General features: G+C 52.8%; 1 protein-coding gene across 2 annotated transcripts in view; it reads right to left on the bottom strand.

The window, feature by feature from the left end:
* Positions 1–2,908: 2,908 nt before the first annotated feature.
* Positions 2,909–12,548, bottom strand: part of HDLBP (high density lipoprotein binding protein) — a 39,154-nt gene continuing 29,514 nt past the window's right edge. For both annotated transcript variants that reach the window (XM_058812612.1, XM_058812613.1), the window contains exons 19-28: positions 12,203–12,421; positions 11,370–11,508; positions 10,867–11,021; positions 10,190–10,294; positions 9,398–9,532; positions 8,732–8,875; positions 7,954–8,139; positions 6,436–6,552; positions 5,902–6,030; positions 2,909–5,281 (exon numbers count right to left, since the gene is read on the bottom strand). In XM_058812612.1, coding sequence (XP_058668595.1) covers positions 5,195–5,281; positions 5,902–6,030; positions 6,436–6,552; positions 7,954–8,139; positions 8,732–8,875; positions 9,398–9,532; positions 10,190–10,294; positions 10,867–11,021; positions 11,370–11,508; positions 12,203–12,421 — 1,416 coding nt within the window. In that variant the 3' untranslated portion in view covers positions 2,909–5,194. The remainder of the gene's footprint in view (positions 5,282–5,901; positions 6,031–6,435; positions 6,553–7,953; positions 8,140–8,731; positions 8,876–9,397; positions 9,533–10,189; positions 10,295–10,866; positions 11,022–11,369; positions 11,509–12,202; positions 12,422–12,548) is intronic.

Genomic DNA, 12,548 nt, shown 5'->3' on the forward strand with positions numbered 1-12,548 from the left:
ATCTGAGTTTAAGACTCCTCCCATGGGACACCTGATAAAAGCCCGGCCCCGGGTCTGTTTTGCTCTCTTTTCTCTCTGCTCGGGGCTCTGCTCTCTGGTGCTCTGCTCGGCCCCCCGGGCCTCCGCCTCCTGCTCCGGGCCGCGGCACGGCGTGAGGGGGAAATAAAATGGACTCCGGTGCTAAACAACGACGAGACTTGTCTCGTCTGTTTCCTCTGCTGTCGCTGAAGGGCTGTGGCCCCCCTGGATGCGATCTCGTTGTAGCCACACGCTGCTACAAGTGAACAGCCCCTGCACAGGCCTTCCCAGCGGTGTGGGCTGTGGGAATGCCTTCCCATGATCGGGGTGCCACAGCAAACATTTGGTTTAGCTCTCAGCAGGCTGAGGGCCCTGCTGTCCCCACAGGACAGCCCAGGTGGGAGCCCCACTGTCCCCTCAGGGCAGCCCAAGATGGAGCCCCACTGCCCCCACAGCGCAGCCCAAGGGGATGTCCCACTGCCCTCACAGGGCAGCCAGAGGGGATGTCCCACTGTACCCTCAGGGCAGCCCAAGTGGGAGCCCTGCTGTCCCCACAGGACAGCCTCAGTGTGAGCTCCACTGTCCCCTCAGGGCAGCCCAAGGGGATGTCCCGCTGTCCCCTCAGGGCAGCCCAAGGGGATATCCCACTGTCCCCTCAGGGCAGCCCAAGGGGAGCCCCACAGAGCTGGCAGGAGCTGCTGCCCATCATGGTGGGGAAGCAGATCAGCACCAAGGTGCAGGAGGTGGCCATCCTGTGAGTGTGCCCTGGCTTGTCAGGGCTGTCACACATCCCTGAGCTCACACAGGATGCCAAGGGCATATTCAGTAGCAGAGGATATGGTGGCCCTTCTTTGGTTCCTCCAGAGAGCTGAAGTGCTGGTGGCAAAAGCAGAAGCTCCTCTCAACCAAGGAGGATGAGGAGGGGAGTCAGCCCTGGTGGAGCAGGCACACAGGGCTGTGGGCCACCAGGGCTGGGGTTCAAAGGGCTGCTTGGTGAATTCCTGGAGAGGGATAGGGACTGGCCTCGGGCTGGGGCGTGCTGAGGGGTGCTGGGAGAGAGAAAGCTGGAACTGCAGGAGTCCCCCTAACGAAGGAGCTTCCACCCTGAGCAGCCTGCAAGGGCTGGAGGGAGAAGGGCTGCCCCACTCCCCACAGGATGGGGCTGTGAGATGCTGCAGTTGATACTGTCATATCTGTCCCTCCTTGCTCCTCTTCCTCCTCTTCCTCCTAGTCCTGCAGTTGGGCTTCATCACCATCTTTGTTGCAGCCTGTCCCCCTGGCAGCCCTCTTCACCCTGCTCAGCAGCAGGATGGAGATCTCCTGGATGCCCACAAGCGCATCTGTGACGACCAGCAGCCTGTGGATGAGCAGGCATGGGGCACTGGCACCTGGCTCTCTACCCTGCAGGTCAGCACTCACCTGGGCAGAGGGGGCTGCAGGTGGAGTAAGGGAGTTGGGGAGAACTCGTTTGGGTGTTGCAGGATGCAGCATGATGAGGGGAGCAGCAGTGCTCAGGGTGGGTCTGCCTGTGCAGAGGGTGCAGCTCCAGCCATGGGCAGTGAGCAGCTGCCATGCTCTGGGCCTTGCTTGGCAACAACTGAAGGCAGAGAACAGATGTCTGCTGTCCCAGTCCAGTGTCATGTCTGGTTTGTCAGGCTGAGGGCAAGCAGAGGCAGAAAGCCACGCAAGCAGCACAGGGCATGAAGGAGGGTGGGGATGGGGCGTCCCCTAGCTGCAGGGTCTCCCTGCTTCCAGGCCTTCTTCATAGCCTTCACCTCTGATTTTCTGCCCCATGCATACTACAGGTACATCCACAGCAGCAGCCTGCACCTGAACACCTTGGTGCACACACCACGGGACTCTGTCCTGTAGAGCAAAGCCCAGGCAGGTAGGAGCTCCTGCCTTGGCTGGCTCCTCCTTCCTTAGGCTGGGATTTTGCCTTTCTCTGCCTCTGCCACAGCATATATTTTGTTCAGCAGAGCGACTTTTAGCCAGGTCCACGTTGTCCACCCACTTCATTGAGGTGCTGGGGGCCCTCACTCGTGCCAGGGCTGAGCGTGGCTGGACGTGTCAGTGTGCAGGGGGGTGGGAGGGTCACTGGACACCGTGGTAGAGAGGGAGGGGCTTTTGTGGAGAATAGACTCCATCAGGGCCGGGTTACCTGTGAGACTCAGATCCCAGCAGAAGCTGGCTGAGGGCTGGTTCTGCTGTGCTCTGGCATGCCAGGCTGGGAGGAGGAATGCTAGGAATCTCGGTCAGTACCTGCTGCACTTTGCTCCCTGAGTTACAGAGCATTCAGGAATCGGGATGGCAGCCTGCCCTTCACTGACTGGCAGCTGCTGGCCATGTGCTCAGGTTTCATCATCACCTTTGAGGTACCAGCTGCTGAGCCCAACGGGGTGGCCCAGGGTGTGGTGCTGGGCCAAGGGTAAGGACTCACCACAGCAGCCAACCCACACCTCCCATTCACTTCCAGCATTTGGGTTTCCTTACTGGATGTGTGATTGCATAACTGGTACCTGACATGCCTGAGGTTAAGATGAAATGTGAACAGTACCTGGCTAAAGAGGCTCTGGCTGTGGAGCAGCTGAGCAAGAGGGACCATGGCTGATGCCCCCCCTTCCTCCCTTACACCAGCAGCATCCCTGGCACCAGCAGCCTGGAGACAAGCAGGTTTGTGTTTCCCTACTAGGAGGGCACAGCCCCAGCCCTTTCCTGCTCTCATCTCCTCCCTTGGACCCACCACTTGCCATGTGAGTCCCACCCCTTGAAGGGCAAGGCCACAGCAAAGACTCAGATGTGCAAACTTAAATCCCTGGCCAAACCCAGCCCAGCACAGGCTGTCTTGGATCTCACCCCACCAGCAGAAATAATATCCACCACACTCCAAGCTGTTTCAGGTTTTATTTTAGAATTTATAAAATTCCAGTGTCATCCATACTCATGAGCCTTTTTACATGTTTGCATATAGTCTCCAAATTCCAAAGTTAAGGCCAAGGGATCATTGCTATGGAAACGTACAATATGGAAGACGTCAAAGAGAAGAAATGGACACATGCCACAGTCTGCTGCGGAAGGAGGGTGCTGGGGGACAGTACTAGGTACAATCACTTCATGACCTTCTTTAGAGTGGAAGGTTGGGCTGTGGGGCATGAGCCCAAGGCAGTGGGTGCCCTGGATGTAACTCAAGCCTTGCTGTGCAACTGGTGAGGGCACAGGGGAATAAAGAGGAGGAGGGGGTGATAGGCTTGGTGATGCAGGGCAGACCTAAGCTACAGGGTATTTATTAACCATTTTCTGACAGACGCAGATGGGAAGGTACCACCCTAATTCCCCTTCTCCCGTGCTGGAGGCAAGGCCACCCTGTCCTTCAGGGGCAACCAGGCACCCCACAACGGGCTATGGTCTGGTTCACTTGGTTCTCAGACTAAAGGAGAGCACTGTGAGGTTTTGGTTTGACTTCTGCATAGCAGTCTCTGCCAAGAAGAGCTGGAAGGAAAAGCATCGGCATGTTGGGCCTGTCCCAAGGAGGGAAAGGCAAGGCAGCTGGGCTCAGCCTGCCACACTTGTGCTCTGTCAGCAGCACTAGACAAGAGAGGCTGGGGACTCCTGCTTGTCCAAGAGCTGAAGCAGCTGGGACAGAGGAATGACTCAGACTACAAGCTCTGTAGGAGCAATGCAGGGAAGTGGGGGCACACAAAAAGCCCACGCTACATGCCTCCCTCCACGAGGACAGGGCTTCCCTCTTGCTGGAGCAGCTCAGACAACACCCTTTGAGCAAGCTGTGGCAGGGCCCAGGTGCAAGAGGCCCCGAGTACAGATCATGGATCACCCTCTACCACATGATGGAGGTCTCAGGAGGGCTCAGCACACACATCAACCCCCAATGTTGTCAGAGCAGAAGCCTGGCTCACACAACCTCTGCAGCCCAGGGCTATGGCACAGCTGCAGCCACAGCCCTGGGGCCAAGCCCTGTGCTAGCTCAGCATGCAGTCCTACGGATTCACAGCCTGCCTCAGCACCACCAAGCTCTGCTTCCCTCTGGAGCAGCTCTCCCAGCTGTGCGGAGACACAAGGCTCCTCTTGCTTCTCCTCCATGCTCCAGGTGACGGCTGGAGCAGCTGCTAAGCCACCACCATGGAGAGGCCCCACCATACTGCTGTTTGAGGTAGAAAGAAGGCAACAGGAGCGCTGTGACTGCCGCTCAGGCCGAGCTGCTGCAGCACTAACAGCCAGCTACAGCTCCTGCAGGCTGTGTGTCCCACCAGCTGCTCCTGAGCCAGGTCACTGCACCCAGCCAAACCTGTCTCCTCCGGCCACGCTGCCGTGTGCTGGCTCTCCTGCCTGCTCACACTGCTGGGAAGGGGGAACAAGGAGCAGGGGCTGCCATCAAGCACTGGAAGACTGGTCAAGTGTGCAGCTGGGGCTGTGTTTGGTGCGGCGCAGGGACGCTCGCTGCGCTCACAGGCGTTTTCCTGACCAGGGTAGCCATAGGTTGTTCTGGCCCCTTCCATCTCTGTTGTCTCTGCAGCCTATTGAAGGTTTTGTTTCTTTAAAAAGCAGGTTTCTGACCTTATAGATTATTTGAAGCTCTCTTCCCCACAGTCAGCTATCAGCATTAAATGAATTTTTGGCAGTTAAAAGGAAAAAAAGTTGATTGCACTCTACAAAGGTAAGGTAAGGCCTGGGATAAACACAAAGGAAAGAGGGCAAACGTTTTGGCTTTAGAAAGTCAAGGAAATTTATTTCCTGAGGTCATGAGACAGGAAGTAGATTCCTAGCCACAGTAAAGGAGGTCTCCTAATGAAGGCGAGAATGCCTAGTCAGACATGCTCAAGAGAGCAGATTGCTCTGCTAGCGCTTGGGAAGCTGCAAATCTTAGCCACTTGGAGTCAATTATGAAGTTTCTAACAAAAACACACACATTTAGTGTTTGAATCTGAGTGGAAGTCTTGTTCCAAAGGAGGAAAGAATATCCATCAAGAGATGAGGGTGGGTCCTAGACACGGTGATAGCTGAGGGGAGCAGGATGGGGTCTAGCACTCCAGACACCATTAGGAGACCTCTTGGGACAATTGATTTGTGCTCCAGCCGCTGGGTCAGATTTCAGACAGGAAGTATTTGTGGCAGGTTAGTGTCAGGTCAGCGGGCTGGAGGAGTTTCTGCTTCCAGGTCATTATCGTTTGGGTCCCCAGGGAAGAGTCTTGGGGGCCACTTGAGCCCCAAAGCTGGGGAAGTCTTCAGAACTGCTCATATCAGGGGCCTAGAGCAAACAAAAAGGGAACAAGTTAAGCTCCTGCCCTGCTGTGAACTTACATGGTGAGGCCCTGAGCTAAGCAGAGTCTTTGATTTCCCAGGAGGAGAAACAATGGGGAAGGGACAAAAAGGATCATTGTGGCCCCAGGACATCTAGAGGTGACATTGAGGAGGGTGTAGAGAAGGTGCAAAGGGCTCCAAGGGTCCCAGCTGGTAACTGGGACACTGGAACAGGGTCAGGCCAGCCCTGCAGCAGTACTGGGGCAGCTGAGGATGAGCTGCCACATGTCCCAGCTCAGAGCTGCCAACACTGAGCCAGTTGTGTGCTGCAGCCCGAGTCTCCAGTCCCAGGCCCTACCCCTACCCCTGAAAACAACACAGCCTGGCAGCACACTTTCTGTAAGGATCCCCCATTCCCCAACTGCTCCACACTGATGTAGCCACAGTGACAAGACATTGGGAAGTGCTTTGAAAGCTGGGCAGGAGAGCCCAGGCCTGTGCTCAGGCCACAAAGAGCAGCTAAAAGCTGCTTTCTCTGTCACGAGGAGATAGAGTGCTGTGTCCCCAGTACAGACAGAAGTGTCCCCATGCTCTGTGTCCCCAGCCTGCAGCACAAGCAGCACTCACCTTCTCGTTGTTGACAGTGGCCCAGGGGGCATCTCTCACCACAAAGCCCTTGGATGGGGCCTTGGACTCTTCATGTGAGGAGGGCTTCATGTACACCTGCATTGCCTCGTTGTCCACCACATCTGCAAGCTGCAGTAACACAACAGTGAGGGGGGAATCTGGATAGCTCCTCAAACTGGATGACAATGCCCACCCCTCCATCTCACCACACTGCAACGTGTTCAAGCTCACCAGCCTGTTCTACAATGACCAAAAATGGTGTGTCTGCACTACCCTGAAGGCCACAACTTTTAACTGGTGCAAGTTGCTACAAGGCAACACCAGGCACATCCTGGGGTGTCCCAACATTCTCATTCACTGTCCTCTCCAGGACATTAGTCCAGCTGGTTTGAGGGACAGCTGCAGTGGAAGCTGATAGCCACCTGCACAGGGCTCCATTTCTCCAATGCAGTGGAAGAAAATACCACCTGGACATAGTTCAGACATCCAGCTCTGTGTCAGGGGAACCCCATCACAGATTTGCTGAACACTTACATATTCCTCCTCCAAGTTCAGGATGTGATCAATAGCTTCTTCTACATTCTCAGGGAGTCCTGTCACAGTCACACAGTTGGGGTCAGGAGCTCCACTCTGGGGGAAGCGAATATCCACCTGGAACACAAGGAACAGCACAACACTTACACCTGCACATCTGAAATGCCAGACACTCCCCATGACCCTTGTCACTGGAACCACAGATCACTGTCACTGATGCCCTAATTACTGTCTGTCCACAGCCACAAGTCTCTTTTAGACCTCCACAGCTCAGACACTGAGGGGTGAGCAGGTATACAGCTGGCCCCAAAACTTGCCCAGTTTCCTGTGCAGGAAAGCAGAGCAGTCTTTATTAAGGACCCAATTTCCAGCAGCCCCTGCTGCTCTCACTCCCAGAGGCTCAGTTTTCTGGGCACTACAGGCAGGAGAGGGGCTGCATTTCCAGACAGTGTCCTCACACTGCTGCAAGCATTTTTACCATTGATCCATCACCACAAAGCACAATGAGCTTTCTGTGTTTGCCACAGAATAATCCTGGCTGACAATGGCTTTACAGAGCTGGCCTAGTGCACCCCATGCACAAGCACTGTGCTCTCTCACACCCTGCCTTCCAGATGGGTGCCAGAAATTTAAACAAGACAGGACCAAACTCAAAAGCTGCTCATTTGGTAACCAGTTTGTTTCAATAACTGAGCCCAGCCAAAATACAAGTCTCCAAAATCTCATCCCTCAGTATTCACATTCACTGCTGGCCCTGCAGTAAAGCCTGCTGCTGATGCCATATGCTATCAGGGCAGAGGTCCCTGACCTTCCCAGAGCCAGCCAACTCTGCCACATCCACAGCCCTGAGAATGCACCATGATTCCCAGAGTCAAAGGGATCTACAGTGGCCTAGAGAAAAGACAGAAGAATTCCCTGAATTCAGCTCAAAGTAGCTGGAGGGTCTGGGGACAGCCTCCTTGCAGAACCTCCCAGCAAAAGGTCTGGCTGCCCACTTCCAGTACTCAGAGTAGCTGACATACACACCTCCTCCTCCTCTCTCTCAAGATCATCTGGGACCCTGAGTGCAAAAACCCAACAAAAGGACTCCAGAGAGGGACAGAACTCAGTGCTGCTTGCAGAGCTAATCCAGAGCACCAAGGAAGCATTTCCAGGTTCCACTTTAGTCTGGGTTCCAGCAAAACAGGAAAAGCTCCTGGCCTTTCCAGAGAAACATGACACAGAGCTGAGGTGTGGGGACGCTTCAGCTGGTGTCTGACTATGGTGTGCAGACAGCCCAGGTGCCCCTGGCATACCAGGGTGCCCTGGGCCAGGAATGCTGCTCATATGCTGGTGGAGTTGAAGATGAGCAGAGCAGCACTGGCTTCTCTGTCATTTCTGTTCCAGCTGAAGATGCTGAGCAGGCACAAGACACAAGAACCACAAGATGTGAGCCTCATTCAGCACCAAGCTCTTCCCACAGGAGGACATGGCTGCCCAGGCCCAGCCTGTCCTGTGTGGCCCTGGCCCAGTGCTCACCTTGAACTCATCCATGATTTTGCGGATGGCTTTTCCACGTGCTCCGATGATGCGTGCGTGAACACGATGGTCCAGAGTCACGTCCTCGGACACCATCTGCTCCAGCTCACCCACGATCTTCATGATGGCATCCCGGGCAGCCTCAGCATTCTTCTCATAGCCAGTAATGGTGATCTGGTCCTGGGCCTGGGGAACCAGCAGAGATGTGTGAGAGACCAAGTATTGTATTATTAGGGACCTCTGTGGCAGGGAGGAATGATGCATCTGACTCCATGTTCTCAGAAGGTTAATTTATTACTTCATGATACTGTATTATATTAAAGAATGGTATACTATACTATACTAAAGAATGCAGAAAGGATACTTAATGCTAAAAAGATAATAATGAAAACTCGTGACTCTTTCTAGAGTCCCGACACAGCCTGGCATTGATTGGCCAAGGAGTGAAAACAACTCCCAGCAGAATCCAATGAAACAATCACCTGTGGGTAAACAATCTCCAAACACATTCTACATGAGCAAAACAGAGGAGAAGTAAATGAGATAAGAATTGTTTTCTCTGAGGCTTCTCAGCTTCCGAGGAAAAAAACCTGGGTGAAGGGATTTTTTCAAAGAATGTGAATGCACAACCAAGTTCATAAGCAGCTAAGCAAGCTTTCTCCCTGCTAATCCCCTTCACCATCCACCTTATCCTAAGGCAGTGGAGAGAGTTCAGAGCTTTTGAGAAGATGCTCAGAGATAACCACTAGCCATCCTTGCACTCAGTCTGATCTCTCACCTGGCTTTCATCATCCTTGTCAGGGAACTGGATGTTGACCTCATGCTCTGTGCGTATCTGGGTGATCACTGCTCCCTTCCGCCCGATGATTTTAGGGTGATACTTGGGATCTACAGTCACTGTCAGTTTGAAGCTCCGCAGGGCCTGGAACAGGAGAAGCACAGTGAGAGCAGGGAACATACCACGGCTGTTCCAGTCATGTCCACTTAAGTCACAGCATCTCCTTCTGCCTTCTGAGATGCATGGAACAGATTTTGCAGGGCCATGCTTGAATATCCAAGCCATCCATCCACTGGAGCCTTGTGCTTTTGCTAAGTTCAGAGGGAAACTGCAAACAGCAAACAACCCCCAGCTCATCCCTAACCTTTTATTCAGAGCTGTGATAAGGATTCAGTGAGGATAGGTAGAGAGAGACTGGCAGCACAGTGAGGTTCCCACCCACCAGTATCTCAAAAGTACACGAAGGTGTGAGAGACCTGGACAACCCAAAGTTACACTCCCAAACCCTCCTGTCAGTTCATGGTAAACCTTTGAGTAAACCATTTATGATCATTCCACACCCACAGAGCAGCTAAGGGTGCCCCTAAAAGATGAGGTGTTCCAGGAGTCTGAGCCCAGAGGCAGAAGCCATGTTTGGCTGGAAGGAAGGACAGGCACAGGCCTTACCCGATCCTCTTGTTCAGCCTGCAGCTCCTTCACTCTCTCCAGGAGCCCAGCCTTGGCACGGTCCAGGTTGGTAGCCAGCCCAGTGATTGTGATGATATCTGACTGCAGCTCAGGAGCAGGTACCTGGATGTTCACCTGAGTAACAAGCAGTAATTATCATTTTACATCACTGCTCATTCTGTATCACTTGTGATGGCTCTGACTGCAAGCTGGCACCTCCCTGGTCTCCCCTGGCACCAAGACCAGCTCCCACCCAGGTATCCTAAAACCCACAGAATGGCTGGGGTTGTAAAGGACCTCTGGAAGTCATCGAGCTGGGGCCATCTGGAGTCAGTTGTTTGGGACAATTTCTAGATGGTTTTTGAATAAAACTCTGTTTCTCCAGCCCCTGTGCTGGCCTAGAGAGGCCAGGAAACAAATATATGTTAACAACACTGACTGCAGCCAATCTGCATCAGCCCCGGAGGCTCTGGAGAATTCTCCTGAATGGGTAGGCACAGCAGAGCTGTTTCCCAGGGCCCAGGAGGAAAACAACTCTCACACTGATGAGGAATCCCTGCAGACACCAAACAAGTCATGCAACGCTCACAACATCAACCCTGACTGTACTGCTTCAGCACAAAACCTACCAAGCCCTGGATCCAGCCTCCAAAACACCCAGGGATCATTTTCCTACCACGGAGCCTTGTATTCCATGGCAGACCTGAGTATGTTGTAACTGTCCAAATCCCCAACACAGTTACTTACAGATTCTCCAGGACAGAGGAGATGGAAAGAAGGGCAACAACTTACCTCAAACTCATCCATCATTTTGCGGATCCCACTTCCTTTCTGGCCTATGATGTAACGGTGAAGATCAAAGGGAACTTCCACCTCAATGGTGACAGGAACCAGAGCCTGCAGGGGATGGAGCATAGTTTACCAGTGGAAAAACTTCTCCTCTCTTCTAGCTTGCCATATACTTGCCCAAAAGAATATGCTGCTGAACAGAGGTACATTCCCAGCACAGCTGGGAACACCAAAATGACCTGTTGCATGTTTTCAGAAGAAGCCATGTGAAACCCCACCTGTGGGACAGGTTGCCTTCATATCCTTGGCTTCAGTTTAGCACAGACTTGGAAAATGTCACTACAGAAGCATGGCAAGATCTGCTGAACCTGGAATGACTCAGCCTCAACTAGACTCCTCCTTTTCTCAGCTGTGCTCCATAAAACAATCATGTCATGCTTTTATGGCTATTGGGGCTGCTTACAAGCACTAGTAATTACAAAGTCAGGCACTGTGATTCAAGCTGCCAGGCGAAGTCACAGAGCAGAGGGGCTTCCCTTGAGTAGTGCAGACCCCTTCTACAGGCCAACATTACTGACCACTTGCATTGCATCTGGACTGAGCGGCTTTTACTACCACCACCACAAATTATATCCAAGCATCACCACCTAAGGGGGTAAGGGGATGAGAAAGCCACATACCTGCAGCGCCTCCTTTGCTGCCTCACATTTCTCCCTGCGGCCAGAGATGATGATGATGTCGCACTTCTTCGGAGAGCTGGGATCTGTGTCCTTCCCTTCCTTGCCTTCCCCACCTTCCTCACCATTCTCCTGCACAGCTGGCTCCACAACAGGGGCTGAAAACATGGAAAGTTTTGTGTTCAATGCACAGAGTCCCCTCCTCCAGATCCTAAGATTGAGAGGTCAGAGAGACCTCACTAAGCTCACAGAGCCTTTTTTGTCAGGATGTCCTGGCTCTCCCTGTACTCTGCAGTGATAGCATGTTCACAACACCCAGGTCTGCAGTTTGACCTCCTGAAACTGTCCCATTCCCAAGAGGACATGGCTGATGCTAAGCCCAGATTCAAGGACACTGCAGGAACACCAGGGATCAGTTCTCTCCATAGATTTAAAGTAGAATACATCCACTGGTACAGTCATTTGACCATCCCAACTACCATCCCACCATGCATCCACAGACATACCTGGGTTTTCCTCCCTGTCAGGGAATTTGATCTGGACGCCGTAGTCACGGGTGATCTGCTGAATCCGGGACCCTTTGGGGCCCATGATGGAGCGGTGGAACTTCTGTGGAATGGTGCATTCGATTGTCACTTGAGCTTCCTGTGGGAAAGCAAAGTTGTTCCATTGTGATGCAGCCTCTTTCACACCACAAAACAGGATGTTTGTGCATGGTGAAACCCAAAACGGACACAGAGAGGAGTCAGAAAAGATAACAATGGCTGAACAGGGGAAGAACTCAAAACTTTCAAGAATCATTTCTCTTTTGGAAGAGCAGAGGATTTAAAGAAGGTTGCTTTGAACTCAAGACATTAAAGGCTTCCAAGAGCAAAGCTCAAACTCTTTAGTACTCTGAAGAGGAGGAAGCAATAGAAGAAATGGAAAAATATAAAGATGGATGGGAAAAGAACAGATTTGACATTTGACTGCTTCCAAAAGCCAATACTAGCAGTGCAGGAAAGCTCTGAAAGCAACCACTGGCCAAGGCCAGACATGTAGAGGCACAAGAAGGGTCCAATATTTTAATGTCTAGATGTACATCAAGGACTGGCCTCCTACTTCCACCCCTGAAAACCAAGATTGTCAGAGGAGATTAATTCATACAGAATTGGCATTTTGGAGCCAGCTGCTACTCTCAAGCCAGGATCTAAAGTCTGCAGACCCCGTATGTTGACAGCAAAGGTTCAAATCCAAGAATTACCACGGGACTTGTTCACATAAAGCTTGGTCATACAGCAGGTTCAAGCAGGACACTGAGGGAACAGAGTACAGAAGAAACAGTTTTTCTACAACATACCAGGTCCTCAATGATCTCCTGGATGCGTTTCTTGGCTGCCTCCACACAGTCCTTGGCCCCCTTGAGGGTGACCTTATCGCTCTGGGTGCCGGAGCGCGGGAAGCTGACCATCACACCACCATATTCATCTGCAATCTCACGGAGAACTTGTCCTCGACGGATGACAAAGTGGCGGTGGTGCTTGGGGTCCACCACCATGGAGTCTTCAACCACGTTATCCTGCCAACACAACACAGCCAGTCAACCCCTGTCCTGGTGACAGGCACAATTGGCTGCACTCAACAGCAATCAGCTTACAACCTCACCCTGAGGTAAGGAAGGATCCTCCCGAGCTCCCATGAAGGCC

The sequence above is a fragment of the Ammospiza caudacuta genome, chromosome 11 (genome assembly GCF_027887145.1).
Source record: "Ammospiza caudacuta isolate bAmmCau1 chromosome 11, bAmmCau1.pri, whole genome shotgun sequence".
Classification (NCBI taxonomy): Eukaryota; Metazoa; Chordata; class Aves; order Passeriformes; family Passerellidae; genus Ammospiza; species Ammospiza caudacuta.